A 15842-nucleotide genomic window follows, 5' to 3' on the forward strand; every position below is an offset into this window, starting at 1 on the left:
CTGGGCATTTAAGATACAGCTGAACCTCAAGATGCCTTTAGCTCTCAGTCTTCTGGTGCACCAGCCTGCTTCCTCTGGTGGACACCCTGGCTTCCCTCACCTTGGAAAGCACATCCGGGTTGGGGTCATTCTGCAGAAGGACTGCGGCTGTTCGTGTGTCGTCATTGCGGGCCGCGATGTGCAGGGCAGGGAGGCGCACTTTCCCTTTCGTTCCGTAGTTGATGAGGTGGGCCACCACATTCTCATGACCCTGCTGTAGAGCCACAGCCAGTGGAGTGAAGCCATCCTGGTCGGGGGAGAGCAAAGATGGGATTTCCAAGCCCTTTGCACCTGCTAAGCTCAGCTCAAGTGCCACCTCTTCCATAAAGCCTTCCTTTGCCCGACTTTCTTGCTCCATGCTCCCACAGTATCTGCATTTTTTTCTTGCTCTGCATTCTTCTCAGTCCACTTACACTTACCATAAGCTCGAAGTCTGCCTGTGTGCAATGATGGTCTGACTGTGTGTGTTGTGTTTTCAGTCTGCCAGTGTGCAATGATGGTCTGACTGTGTGTGTTGTGTTTTCAGTCTGCCTGTATGCAATGATGGTATCTGACCATGAGTACCATGTGTTTGTTGTTTGTCTGTGTGCTAAGGGGGTCTGAATGTCCATCATCTGTTTGGAGTCTGACTGTGTGCTAAATGTGCATCATCTTTTTGCAGTCTGACTGTGTGCCATCAGCTAGTTCATGTACCTATAACACTTTTATCACAGCCCACATTTCCAAAGGGACTTACTTCTGTGGCTACATTCTGATTGGCTCCATTCTCCAGTAGAAACTTCACCACCTCCAAGTGATTCTCCTGAGCAGCCATGTAGAGGGGAGTGAAGCCTTTCTGTAAACCCAAAGAAGAAGCCGTTAAAACAACGGAACAGATGTGAAAGGCAGGTGCAAACCCTCTCACTTGGAGGGGGTGTGGCTGCCTCCTCATATCCGTACTTTGCCTCTGGAAAATTATTATCAAAGGCCAAGATGGGGAACTGACTCCATAGAAGGGTTTTCCCCTCACCTTCTGAGGGGGCCCCTAGCTCACAATCATCCTCTACTTAAAAAGTGATTTTGCTTTTAATTATGTGTATATGTATGTCCATGCTGTGTCAGGGAGTGCACATGAATAGAGGGGCCAAAGGTGTCAGATCTCCTGAAGCTGGAGTTACAGATGGTTATGAGCCACCTGATGTGGATGCTGGGAACTGAACCTGGAATCTATGTGAGCAGTACATGCTCTTACTGCCGACTCATCTCTCCAGCCCCACCTCTCCACTTTTATTTCTTTTTACTCTAACTAAACAAGCCTTATCAGCTCTATCCACAGGATTCATACATACTAGGTGATCTTTCTGGTCTATTTTACCAAGATGGAATCTACAATGACGAACTCCCCAAGCTAAGGATGGTAGTCTAGCCCTGGAAAATTAATGCAGAATGCTTGCATTGCTGCTGAGAGAGATAGCAGTAATAAATCTAGTTATGACTACTCCTCTCTCTCTCTCTCTCTCTCTCTCTCTCTCTCTGTGTGTGTGTGTGTGTGTGTGTGTGTGTGCGTATGTGCTGAAGTGTGCAGCAGCCAATGTGTCACAACAGAAGTGTGTAAGTGAAGAACGACTTTCTCTAGCCATGTACCTGAGACTGGGCGTTGACGTTGGCTCCATAGCTGACCAGCTCCCGGACCACCTCATCCTGACCAGCAAGGGCAGCAATATGCAGAGCAGTGTTCCCCTTCTGAAATGCACAGGCAAGAACGGAGGAGGCTTCTCTCAGCCCGCTCAAGGGGGAGACACAGGCAGGAGGGGAAGGGGCGAGCTGGGAAGCCCCAAGGCACAAAATCTGTGTCTACACCCAGCCAGCCACTGGTCATGAAAGAGTAAGAGAAGTACAGGGAACAGTGCTCCTCTTCTCTCTGACAACACACACACCACACACACACACACACACACACACGTATGCACGCACCCACACACATACACACATGCAAACAGACATATACACACAAACACATACACAAATAACACAAATATACATATAGACACCCCACATACACACACACACACAAACACATACACACATATATAAACACCTAGACACACTCACATACAGATACATGCAGACACAAATATACATATATATACATACACACATGTACAACATAAACAAATACAAACATACACAAGCACACACACAAACAAACAAACATACACAAACACACACAGACATACCCATAAACACAGACAGAGAGACAGAGAGACAGACGGACACACAACACACACACACACACACACACACACACACACATTAATAGTAAGCCTCATGAAGGCCCCTGGACATGTGGGGGAATCACAGGACAATGGTGTGGTCCTCAGTATTTATGAAGAAGCAGAAGACATGATTTAGTTCTATTTTGATTTATGAACATCCAGTTTCTCCATATTTAAGAAGCCATACAACCCATGGGAAGAGGAGGGTGAATTCACTACGTGAATTTGTGGGGTGATATGAGGGGTCCACTTAACCGCCCTGGAGCTGGGCTCTAGTTTTTGGGATGGAGATGGAGGAGAGGAGCTAAGGCATCTGTCTAATTCTTTTCTACTTGTGAACCCAGCTAAGGAACTGGGCTCACCCTGTTCCTCTATGACATTCTAAAGCTGTGCTGGCTTATAAATGTCTAAAAATAAGAACTACTGAGTAAGTACTCGTCACAAAATATAAAACAAAGGGGAAGACTTGGAAAGTGTGCTACTTCCTCAGCTCTGGGGAAATGCCAGGGAAGAGGTGCTGCAGGTTTGTGGCCAGAAATGTTAGAGGTCAGTCATGGCCTCTTGGTCCCTGGGAAGAGGGAAGAGCAGGTGAAACCATCGATGTCTGTCAAGGGAACGGAAGCAAATGCAAAACTCACGGCACCGATGAGTGAGTGGGAAATGACATGAAAATCAGGGAAATTTGACTTGAGAAAGGAGTCTACTTTCATAATATTTTGGAAGTTCACGTCATACAAATTATATCTGTTCTCTCTATATCGTTCGGCGGCATTTTCTGCCTGAGGGCTGGCAAATTCTTGCAGCAGAGAGCTAAAACTGAGGCAGTGTTCAGGACCCCACTGAACAAGCGTCAGGCAGGAAATGCGAGGTTACAGCAACTCAGGCAAAGAGACAGCAATGTGGGAAGCTGGTAAGAGAGGGGCCAGCATGAGACAATAAGAGATTATTTTAATAAACAAGTTGAGCGTTCATGAGAAATAGAGTCATTTTAGGGGCTAGGCATAGGTCAGTTGTAGACCATGTGCCTACCATGCATGAGAAACAGTGTTTCAGAAGCAAGTGCACCAGCAATGCAAATATTGCATTTTTGCGATCTTTATGAATGGATGCTTCTATGGGAAACACTTCCTGGTAAAAGGGAGTACTACTTCAGGTAACTGATTGGGGAGAAAATTAATTCACAGGTGAACAAGATTTGCTAGAGAAGGACCAGACTTTCTTCAGTGACAACATGGTCACTCTTTCCCACCTGATTCTTACCCCAGGCACTTTATATACACAGCTCTGTTAATTTTCACACCAACCCTGCGAATACGTGATAAAGTCCCTATTTACAGTTGAGAACACTGAGGCTTTCCGGTGCCCAAGTAACTTGCCTGAGGTCACAGAGTTGGAGGCCTGTCAGCTCAGCTCTGGAGCTTGCAGTGCCCCAGGAGGCAGCAAGAAGCCACCATAAAGGGGTCATGGTTTCAGAGCCCAGTGAGGAGGCTAGAATACATGCCTGCTGATATTTCTGCAGACAGGGTCCTGTGTTCTTAGGTAGTTCATGGGACTCAGGGACAGGGTGTGAAGAAATAGCTTCCTGGGAACCCAGGGCCCTGCTTAAGCTGGTTTCCACTCCGCAGTTTGAGAAGAGACGCGAAGGCCCACAGATCTGAATTTTCAATGCCAAGTTCTTACCTTGGTTGTCGTTTCTAGAATGATCTCTTTGTGCAGAAGTTCAACCACCATCTTCACATGGCCTTCTTTGGAGGCCAGATGCAAGCCGTTCAACCCATTCTGAGAGGAGGAGAGAGAGGGGTGCGGAGGTTCCGGTTAGTGAGACTACCCATCCTGCCATCCTAAGGACTGGGTAAGGTCTGGAGCAGAAATGCAGGGACACAGGTGGGTAGAGCTCACAGGGAGAGAGCCACCTACTGACCAGTAGCTAGGAAGGCTCTTGCATCCCAAGGGAAGAGGATGGGCACCTGGGAGCACGGAATAAAGACAATAAAAGGGTCACACTCTGGACATGCATGAGTAAGTACAGGAATGCTCTCTTAGAACCTATAGGAAAGCCTGAGATTTTGATCCTAGATAGTCTTTAGACTTCTCTGGGGTTTGGAAATGTTCAAATGCACAGACATAAAGGCTTGAAGAGATGTACAGCTCTGGCTCTGGTTTTACTTCCTAGCTGCCAGAGACCAGCCAGCCTCTTTTGCCACAAACTCATCCCAAGATGTGCCAGGCCCCAAAATAAGGAGGTCAACTGGCCTTGGACTAAGACCCTGAGCCGAAATTCACATATTCGATTTTATTAACTTGATTTTTTTTCCAGGTATTTTCTCACAGTAGCAGAAAGCTGACCACTTGATTGACAGGAAATCCCCTTGACTGAGATGGTTGGCACTGCACCAGCCCTGACCAACTTTCATGCAGTGACCAGAAGAAGTAGAGATGCCACACCAAAACAAGCCCAGAAATCTGTGAGGACCGTCCCGTACTTATCAAAATAAGCCTAAAAACAGAGCCTCTGAGAACTGTGGACCCCAATTCGGCTGCATGGTTTCCTCAATTAAAAAAAAAAAAAAAACAAAACAAAAACCAGTGCTAAAACAGCCTTCTTGCTAGCCAGCTTTTTCAGGTGCCACTAAAGGGGCCAGGCCCCACCTAAGAGCTCTCACCAAGCTGTGAAAAGCTCTAGTGAGTCTGAGGCTGCTACTGTGTCCTCCCAAGGCAGCTGGGCTCAGGGCGTATCTCTCAGTCCTTACTTCCTGTTCTCCTACCTGTGTACTTAAAGGCCCTGAAACTTTCTGGCAAAATCTGATATCCAAAACTGCTCGTTGGGGGGCGGGTGAGGAGACCTGGTGGGTAGAGGCGTTTGTCATCACACTGGCTGACCTCAGTTTGAGTCATTTGATGGAAGGGGACAACTGACTCCTTAAAGCTGTCCTCTTACCTCCACATGTGCTCATGGAAAACACGTGTCCCTTCCCCCAAATAATATTTTTTTTTAGACCCAGCACCACGAGTGATTCAGCCAATGGGATGGCAGGAATTTCAGTTCCGTGGCTGAGGAGGCTCCATTAAAGCAGGCTTCTGCCAGTCAGGATAAGGCTTGACTTCTGCCTGTGATCTGAGGTCTCTGACTCACTTCTCCGGAGAGTCCCCGTACCCTGGGCTCCAGAAATCCCCACTCCAGTCTTGGGTCATGGAAGCTTCACACTGAAACACAGCTGATCACCTGGGCTCAGTGCTACCCGTTATCATGAGGCCCCAGGAAGAGTCTTCTGGGATTACACCACAGGGGCGGGGAGACAGGAGGGTTGCAAAGAAGTCGACCTATGTTGTATAACCTGCCCAGTTTATAAGCAGCCAGTGAGTACAGCTGGCCAAGTCCTTGTAGGGTTGTGACATTCCTTACCAGGTGTGTGTGTGTGTGTGTGTGTGTGTGTGTGTGTGTACATTGTGCCCCTGCTTGCACATTGTGATGGTTTGCATACACTTAGCCCAGGGAGTGGCACTATTAAGAGGTGTGGACTTGTAGTGGGCGTGGCCCTGTTAGATTAGGTGTGGCCTTGTTGGAGTAGGTGTGTCACTGTGGGCGTAGGCTTTAAGATTCTCACCCTAGTTGCCTGGAAGACAGTATTCTGCCAGCAGCCCTCAGATGAAGATGTAGAAGTCTCAGCCCCTCCTGCACCAGGCCTGCCTGGACGTCGCCATGTTCCCACCTCAATGATAATGGATTGAGCCTCTGAACCTGTAAGCCAGCCCCAATTAAAGGTCCTTATAAGAGTTGCCTTGGTTACTGTTCACAGTAGTAAAACCCTAAGACACAATGTACTGATGAATGGGGCTGGCTAATGGGTCTGTTACTTTATCAAGAGTTTTCTAATGAAAACATGAGACTCTGGCCGTTCATGTCTTTCTCTAGCACGCTGTGCACAAAGCTAGCTGTGTGGCTTTTCCATCCCACTGTGTGGATAAAATTATCAGATCAAAGAATGACTTCCGCCATTCTGGTGACAGGAGAGAAGGGCTGAAGTCGCGCAGCAGTCTGGACAGGGAGTTAGGGCAGGGGCAATGCATACCAGGCACGCACAAACCCACAGTCTACTCATTCTGTAGTTCTCCCAATCCTGTTCTGGAAGGCTCCGAGCTCTGGCGTGTGAGGCTCCTGGGATATGGTGGTGGGGTTGCGGTTGTGGCTACTACACTCTGCTTGCCACAGGAGATGGTTCTGGAATCACGCCAGCAGGGATGTGGCTCATTTAGTGCTTGGCTTGACGACACTGCCACCTACACCATCCTGAAAGCTGCAGTGTTGCTGAGCCTTGGAGGAAACGTCTCACACAGAATGATGCTCTGTGAGCTTCTCCTGTTCTTCGGAGCCAGTTCGAGGACCCTGATCTACAGGGATGCTGGACTTCTGACCACAAAAGCTGGAGGCAAGGTGTATTAGAGGCTCTGGGGTTCTACCTTTTATTCACGGCCTAGGTAACCAAGGCCAGAGTGGTTAGATTAACACATTGAACACCAGCCTGGTCTTGAGTGCCCTCCTCTCAGGAACTAGCTCACTCCTTTTTAATTAGATAAATAAAAGCAGAGTTTACTTTTGATTACAGTAACAGCAATCATCGGGTTGTGAGCTCTGCAACTGATCTCTGTGGTTCTACTTCCTATCCTGGGCTTCAGGACTCTCCTTCCCCCTCACCTCCCCCACGTTTCCACTGGAAGCCCACTCCTGCCTGAAGCAATGGCTTTTTTTCCAAGAGGGTCTGAGTGGGTGTGTAGCCCAGAGTATCTCACCCTCCCTTCACAGTTCTGCCTCTTCCATCTCTTTCTTCTTTACGATTTTGTCCGTGTCCGTGTGTGTGTGTGTGTGTGTGTGTGTGTGTGTGTGTGTGTGTGTGTGTGTGTGTATGTGTGTGTGTGTGTGTGTGTGTGTGTGTGTCTGTCTGTCTGTCTGTCTGTCTGTCTGTTTGTCTGTTTATGTAGGCCTGGGGTTAGTATCAGGAATTTTCCTCAATCATTCCTCAATCTTATTTTTTGAGGTAGAGTCTCTCAATCAAACCCAGAGCTCATAGCTGTCACTAGTCCCATCAGCAGCTTGCTGGGGAATATCCCCTAGCTCTGCCTTTTGAGGCCGAGGCTAGAAATGCTACAAGAGCATCTCTGTGGATTCTGACTTGGGTACCAAGTTTGTCAACTGCTGAGCTATCCCCAGCCCTCACACAGTCCTTGTAAGTTACTTTGACATTCCTTCCTCAGGTGATCTGAAACTAATGTCCTCACCCCTGGGCCCTATTAGGCACAGCCAGCCAGCAAGAAACTCTGGACCTAGTACACGACAAAAGCAGAGGTGCTTGTACAGACTAAATCCCAAACCTTCTGAGAGCCGGCAGTGCCTGACATTGCACTGTAGGTGGTTAAGAAACACTGTCTCTTGAAGAACCCACTGTGGGTGAGGCAGGAACAGATACATACAGACCAAATGCCCTCCGTGTTCCTGCAGGCGTGTGTGAATCAGTAGCACAGAGGGGAACAGACTACTCTTTAGGAAATGATTTTCACAGCCAGACAGCCAGTTCGTGGAACCCTGGAGTGAAAAGCGCATTTACGATGGCAAACTGAAGGTGCCACACGTAACACCAAGTTCTCAGCCCACGGGCAGACAGGTCAAAAGCCGCGCCTCCAACCCCCCTCACCATGGGTCCTTCTCCTTTTCTGAGGTACTGCGAGGGTACAAATGCTCCAAGCACCAGAGGCAAAGCCCTCTCCAGGAGCCAACTTCAGCAGGCCAATGATTCGCTGCTGCAAGTGACCAACCAGCTGAGCAGCTAAAGGTGGGGGGACACCTGAGCATCAATGTCCTGCCTTGCGTCCTAATGAGCCTCTACCTTCCTCAATGCCCAACTAGTCTACACAACAGTCCCATGGAAGGATACTGAATTTAACACTTTTCCTTCTCTTTGCACAGATTTTAGAAAATTCTCAAGCATGAGGAGAAAGGAGTACACATTATGTGGACTATTTGTTCTTAGCTGTGACTATGGACAGGGATAAACTGTAATTTACCACCTCTTCATAGCCAGAAACCATATGCTTTTACTTTAGTTAAATCAAATGTAAGGCGGGTGCCAAAAGTAAGAGGCTGCCTGCTGGATCCCTCTTGGTAACTGAAGCTTCTCATCCAACCTTCACAGCCGCTTCTCCTGTAGCCAAATGGCAGACAGGCTGCTGAGGAGATTAGGAATGGGATAAATGACATATTTCTTCTCTCAAATTACAGAGTGTTGAAGATAAGCACAAAGGAGTTCAAAAGACTTCAGATGAGAGGCTTCAGCTCAGCGAGGCGCAGGAGCTACTTGCGGCCATTGTCCGCTGTGCCATCCTGAAGGACTCTAGCTTGCTCTCCCCTTCCCACAGACCTCTTGCACTGGACCGTGACCCACGTGCTACACTACCCGACATGCCCTTAGTCTCTCTGCTGTGTTCTTTTCCTTCTGCTTTCTTTTGTTCTAGCGCGAATATTTTCTCCTGATCTATTTTAAGTTCTGAGTCTCGCCGTGCCTTTGTCTAGACTACTGACGAATTTTTCTCACTGCATTGCATTAGACTCTTCGTTGGGCTTTCCATCTGTACGCTGAAATTCTCCAGCAGTTCGAGCATGTCATTCGTGTCTCCACTGAATTCTTTCACATGTCAATCATCTCTGTCTTCTCCGAGTCTGCTTCTGTTGACTGCATTGTCTCTTGACCATGGTTTGTGTTTGCCTCAAGTGTGTGTTATACTAATGATTATTAATTGACAGCAGGTATGTATAAGAACAGGAGATGTGGAAGTACTTATCTATCATTGATGGCTGGAAACAGATTTGGTTCATCTGTGGCATGGTAGGTGGGAATTAGGTGCGTGGTGGTTTGAATATGTAGGCCCCCCCCCCAATAGACTCGTGTGTTTGAATGTTTGAAAATGGTTAGTGCTAAGAGCTAGGCCCTTGTCAGAGGAGGTGTGGCCTTGTTGGAGGAAGTGTGTCACTGTGGGGGCGGGCTTTGAGGTCTCCTATGCTCAAGCTATGCCCAGTGTGAGACACTCTCCTTCCGCTGCCTGCAGAACAAGATGTAGACCTCTTAGCTTCTTCTCCAGTACCATGTTTGGATGCTGCCGTACCTCCTGCCATCATGATAATGGACTAAACAAACCTCTGAAACTGTAAGCCAGCACAAATTAAATGCTTTCCTTTGTGAGAGCTGCCTTGGTCATGGTGTCTCTTCACAGCAATGGAACCCTCATTAAGGCAGGAGCTTGCCTGGATTTGAGTCTTACTATGTTTGGTCGGTCAGCCTCCACACTCCTCTCAAAGGAGGCTGCAGTCATCATGAGTTTGATGGAGGGGTCAGCGTCCCAGAAGGGTTTCAGTGTTCCTGATCTCCCAGCTTCCAACTCTTCTAGATACCAGTGCTTCAGGTGGGCTCATTCCTCTCTATTGCTTCTCTCCTAGTGACACTGTGTTCTTCCTGGTGACACAGACTGGTCATTGTAAGCAAGTTCCATTATGGTCCAGCTTCAGTCTTAGGCAGGCTCTGTGTGTCTGCACCTCAAGGGTAGGGTACTTCGTTTTTCATTCCCCATCCTTTACTTTGCCTTGTCTGTGCTGGGCCTGAATGGGTATTCCTCGAAATTCCTCATATCCTCTAGTGGAGCCAGAGATCTGCTTGTTACTGGGGTAGGAAACCTGTGCCTAGGACAGTTGCTGGCCTCCCCATGGTCACAGGATGTCCAGAGGTGCTGACGCAAACCAAGATGACACAAGTAAGCTTTGTCCCTCAGCAGAAGCAGTCTGTTTCTACTCCTCCTTGGAAGGATGGCATCCATGTGCAGTCTGGTGTGTGGGATCAGGTGTGTGGTATCAAGAGAGGAGTCTGGGGAGCCTGGCAGGCTCCTCCTCTGCCACCTTCCACTAATCACAGGGAACACCAAGGCCTAGGGGGCTTCTCTGTGGTATCCAGTATTTCCCATGAGCATTCAGTCAAGGAATGGGGTTAAAAATTTGCTGTAGACCCCATGACCTCTAAGAGTTGTCAGGGTTTTGCCTTGCAGGGGCAACTCCTTTTGTATATACTCCTTATGGAGATGGTGTGTGGGGGCCTCTCTCGGAGGCTTTGCCTCTCTGGAACCCAGGGTACTTAGTTGCTGTTACTCCCTTGGCTCTCAGCTGAGTTTGAGAAGATTTGAAATCGTGTGGATTATCTGTTCAGTTTTCACACACTTAGGGCAACAGGAATACCCTCTGACGCTTTCATACCCACACACTTCCTCTCTGGAGTCTTCGAGACCCCTGGACTTCACACAATGGCTTTGAGACATGGTCTCTTTGAAGGTCAAAAATCTTCGCACAGTCATTCATAGCAACTTTCTTCTTGTGCCTTTGCCCCGATTTGAGTAGAAATGTTCATTTTAGGTCATTCTTCTGAACAGCCGTGACTGGTGGAAGAGCAAAGTCCAATGAGCCGGGGCAGCCGCTCCCACAGTTCCTGAGATATTCTAAAAGTCACATTCCGCCTGCATGGCTTAACTTGGAGTATTCTCTTGTACCAACTGTGAGGAATTTCATTGGCAAAAAGCACGATTCCAGACATTTGTTCTCATAAACTGTTCCTCTGTTTAGCTGCTCTGATTGCCCCAATTACACTAATTGATTTCCAAATGTACAAATACAGTTGACATGGAGCCGGAAACTTAGCCCTTATCCAATCGGGAGCAGAAGGGAAACTTCAGGCACCAAGCACCTGGCATCCTGAGGTTCCACAGCTCGTGGGAGTGGCAGGGATGCTTCAGAGGTTGACAGTCCCAGAACACATGACCCTCACGCCTCCTGTTCATTCTTTCCACCCTGGTGAGGAGCATAGAGCCTCAGATGGGGTCCTCTGACTAATGGCTCACAGCTCCCACCTCAGAGTTTGTCTTGATTATGGTCACAATTGCTGTGATGAAACACCATGACCAAAAAGCAACTTGGGGAGGAAAGGGTTGATTAGCGTTCTATTTACACATTAATGTTCATCACTGAAGGAAGTTGGGGCAAGAATTCAATGGAGCATTCCTCTTTCAAAATGACCCTACCTGTTTTAAGAAGACACAAAGCTATCCTAGACACAAAACAACAACCGAAAAGAAGAACCAGGCAGCATTTTTACTCCTGGCATGGTCAGAATGTCTACCTGGAGCTTGTACACCTCAGTTTCTGTTTAGAGCCCCACTCTCCTTCACAGATCTTGGTTGAGCATGCTGGCAATAGGGACACAGTGGGAGTGGCTTTCTAACTTCCATTCAGAGTAGAAACCAAGGGCCTTCTGGGAAGTGACCAACACAGCAGCCACAGGTGGTAACCCATGGAGCCGGTGCTAGCACCCGGGGTGACCAAGGCAGGAAGCGATGGAACCCCAAACGGTTGACAGAGACACTACAAAGATGTCAAGGGACACCCCTTGTCACAACTTGGATTTCTAACATCAGACGGCCACCACCGAGGTTCAATCCCCTGAATGGAACAGGGGTAAAAATGAGAAGCGGGCAGAGCCTGAGGAACTGCTCCACTTCAGACATTACTGTCACCTAAGGCCAAAAGTATTCCTACGAAGACCCTTGGAATAAGAAGGGAGGGTGAGAAGGTGGGGTGGGGACACAGGAAGAGGAGGGAGGAAGGAGAGACTGACAGAAGGGAAGGGAGGGTCAGAGAGGGACAGCTGGACTCCGGGTAAAATGTTGCCTTAGACACATAGGGGAGCCAGGTGGGTGGTGTCTTACTTGTGCCTTGTACAACCTGGAGTGTCTAGAGACAACAGAATGTCATAGGTAGGAAGATCAATAGATATAAAGACAGGGAAAAGCAGTCACAAAGCAAGCAGTAGGGAGGCAGGGGTTCTTTGTACTGTTCTTACAGTACAGTTTCTGTAGATATAAAACAATTACAGTTTGAAAGAGGACAGGAGGGAGAGGTTTAGAAAGGCCATGGGAGACGGAGGCAGCTCTAAGTTCTGGTTAATGGGATGGGGCTGAGCTGGGTTTTCTGCAAAGCTCTTGCAAAGACTTGACCTCATCCACCCAGTCTGTTTGCAGGACCCGAGAAGAGCAGCTTGGAGCAGCTCCGAGGCTCTCTGGTAAGGATATAACCTGCCCTTCATGCCATCAAATTATGCCAAGGGAACAGTCCCAACCTCACACGGACGCCTGCTGATAGGGACCTGCCACCTGCCATCTTTTCTACGTTAGAGGGTTTATGCCTCTTTGGAGACCACTTGGCAGGGAAAGTCTGTTAAAAAAATAGTCCATCTTGCAATTTAATGACTCAGGAGGCAGATGGAGCTGAACAACTGTCAGGGTTGGGAGGGGGGGTTACCCTTTCCTCCTCTGTGAGCCCAAATTCCTCTAGAGAGGAGACAATTGGGGAGTGGAGGGATCCAGGAGGACTGTACCAACTCAGAGAGGGAGGCCGAACCACAGGAACGAGCTGGCTCCAAGCATTTTTGCCTTTTTGTTTTATTACAACCTAAATTCAGTTTTCTTCCCAGGTAGCCCTTCTGGGTCATAGTTTAGTTATACTCAGGAGGAGGGGAGGCTCTGTGATCCATTTCATTATCTTAAAGCTAAAGGGGACCGCAGCATTTCTGAGCCCGGAGGCCAATCGACCTCAGATCACCTTCCCTCTGCTGTGTGGTTGCTCACAAGCTTGCAATGGGCTTTGCGCTCCGAAATCCCACAGCTCAGCAACAACCCACTACTGAGGTTCCAGGGCCCTCGGGACTGGAGGGGGAGGATGTTCGAGTTCAAGTTAATGAGAGAACAGGTTCTGAAATTGAGCTCAGCAGCTAAGAATATCTCCCATGTTCTAGAAAGATTCTATGTCCGGGATTTTGAGATTTCTTTCTTTCTTTCTTTCTTTTTTAAATCAAGAGAACCAGACCTCCCGAAGAAGGACTGGAGGGAAAAGTCTAGGGAGGAGTGAGGTGAGGTTTCTAACCAGTCTTACCATTCATCTCTCTATTACACATCCCCAAAATGATGACCTGCCTGTCATCCTGGTACATGAACTAAGCAATCAGTATCATCAGGAAACACTTCGGATACGTGTTTTGCTGGCAGAGAGGAAAGTGTGACAGTAAGTATTCCTACCAGACTGCCAGCAGTGGTGTGCACTGTGGGGGAGGGGAGACTGTCAGATGTTGTACATTTCTGTACAGTTTTGAGTTTGTTTGTTTTGTTTTTTTAAGCAAAGCATGCATCCATCTTGCTGCTAAATCTTAAAAACCAAAACTAAAATCAGAGACATGTTTATATACACCCTGTAACCACACCGAACATCTCAAAAACTGAGCAGGGTTTGGCCTGGCCGGTACATGGGTGAAGGGACATGCTTGTAAACAGTGCAAAGAGTATGATGTTCACCGCCACGCTCTCAGAATCCCAGACTAAGTCATATTGCGGTCTCTGTCAGGGCAGCGCTGCATTCAGGTCTCCTCCACCAATCAGAGGCCAGCTCTGCATTCACATCTCCTCCACCAATCGGAGAGCTCGACCTGCTCGAGACAGGCGTTGAGACAGTCATCATTCTCAGCAAGCTTACTTGACTCTCGGTCGTGCCCATACCTTACTTTTAAAAGTGAGCAGCTCACTGAAACATGTTCTCCAGGAACTCAGAAATCCTCTCCATGGTGGTTCGAGTGAGAACAACCCCCAGAAGCTCAGACCCTTGAATGGCTGGTTCCCAGTGAGTGGAACTGTGGAGATGTGGCTTATTGGAGGAAGTATGTCATGGTGGGTGGGATTTAAGGTTTCAAACACCAGCCCTGTGCCACTCTCTGCAACTCACAGATCAAATGTAAGCTCTCTGCTATTGCTCTTGTTCCATGCCTACTGCTTCTACATTCCCTGAACTAGCCCTCTGAAGCTATAAGCAAGCACCCAGTTAAATGCCCCCTTTTATAAGTGCTTTCTTTGGTCATGGTATTTAATAACAGCAATAGAACGGTAAGGACCACTCTCTCTAAAGGCCGGATAACTTACAACTGTGTAGATCTGGTTTTGAACTTTTGTGTCCCAGAAGCCTAGCTTTCCTGAGGTCCTGCTCTCATTTGCAATCGGGTCCTAGCTTGGCTGGGCAAATGGAACCTTTCCTAAAGGAATGAATGAACACACATGCAGCCTCTCTCTCTCTCTCTCTCTCTCTCTCTCTCTCAAGTTTCCCTTGAATAAGAAGATCACGTCTCATCTTCATATTGTAAACTCAACAGCCATCAAATCGCAATGTGGACCTGGAGGATTTGCATCCCTTCCTGAATTTGGCGATGCACTATGATGAAAATATCTGTCACCTTCTAAGAGACTAGAACTTTTGCTGGACTTCACCACCAGAGTCAATAATACACCTTGAAGTCACTTAAGATTGCCATCCTATTATGTGCTCAGACTTGTCTTGGATTTCTCATGTGATCAGCTTTTATAACGAATACCAGTGACCATGAGTTATGTATTCTTCCATGCTCCTGACCCAGAATAATGCAGGCTCTGAAAGCAGCAAAGACAGAAGTTGAGAACAGCTCCCTAAAATCCACCATAAAGGTTGAGAGCAACAAGGGTTAATGAACTGATGTTTATTGTCTCAGTCATTTAGGATCAGCGGGAGCCAGTGACTTAATCCTTTGTAAAGTCTGTTAAGGATTTCTGTAGTGTCCTTCCCTCCCCTTCTGATGCACTCTGCTGTTTAATAAAAAGGGGACAGACACACAACTCTTACACTAGACAGACACAGAAACACACAGAGGAAGGCTCAGACACAAGGACAAACAGATCCACAAGACAGCCTTCAAGCAGACGCATATCCAGACATAGTCCAGACAGACTGAGGGAGGAAGACACCGGGAGCATGAAGTAGAGAATTCAAATCTGGACTCGCCCTTGGCCAAGGGACTCCAAGGGGAAGTGCTTTTATGCCTTTCCTTCATGAGACACCGATGCATTGTGGGTGGCTCTGAGTTATTCCCTGAAGTGTATAATCCGAGCACCTGTCGATGACCCTGTGTTCTTTCTTCTCACGGTCGCTGGTGTGTGCCCGGACATGCTAGTAGCTAATGCACATACTCTGCACACCTGATGGTGCTAGTCTGCTCTTTCCTGGCCTCTGGGGTGTGGGAGATAACTCGACTATCGACTCATGGATGCATTTACAAACCAGAAGTAGACAATTACCTTTCTCTTTTCTTCACTAGAAAGAGGGGAAGGGAGGAAAGGATAAAGGGAAGTCAAGAGGGTGGGAGGGAGGGAGAAGGAGGGAGGAAGGAAGGAAGGATGGAAGGAAGGGAGGGAGGGAGGGAGGAAGGGAGGGAGAAAGGAAGGGAGGGAGGGAGGAACCAGACCCAGGCAGATGGATCTAAGCAGCCATGGCCTCCGTTTTGGTGTTTTGGATATCTGGCATTGCTAGAGCAAGTGCTTTACCTGGGAGGCTCTGTCCTCAGCTTCATTTGTCCTGTACCTGTTCTGGTCACCTTGCAAACAGAAGTGGGCATTCAA

General features: G+C 48.0%; 1 protein-coding gene across 1 annotated transcript in view; it reads right to left on the minus strand.

Moving 5' to 3' along the window:
* Positions 1–15842, minus strand: part of ANK1 (ankyrin 1) — a 90382-nt gene that overhangs the window by 62821 nt on the left and 11719 nt on the right. The window contains exons 3-6 of the mRNA XM_080929002.1: positions 3975–4073; positions 1663–1761; positions 776–874; positions 101–286 (exon numbers count right to left, since the gene is read on the minus strand). Of these exons, the coding sequence (XP_080785128.1) occupies positions 101–286; positions 776–874; positions 1663–1761; positions 3975–4073 (483 nt within the window). The remainder of the gene's footprint in view (positions 1–100; positions 287–775; positions 875–1662; positions 1762–3974; positions 4074–15842) is intronic.

Source organism: Micromys minutus (genome assembly GCF_963924665.1).
Source record: "Micromys minutus genome assembly, chromosome: 14".
NCBI classification, from domain to species: Eukaryota; Metazoa; Chordata; class Mammalia; order Rodentia; family Muridae; genus Micromys; species Micromys minutus.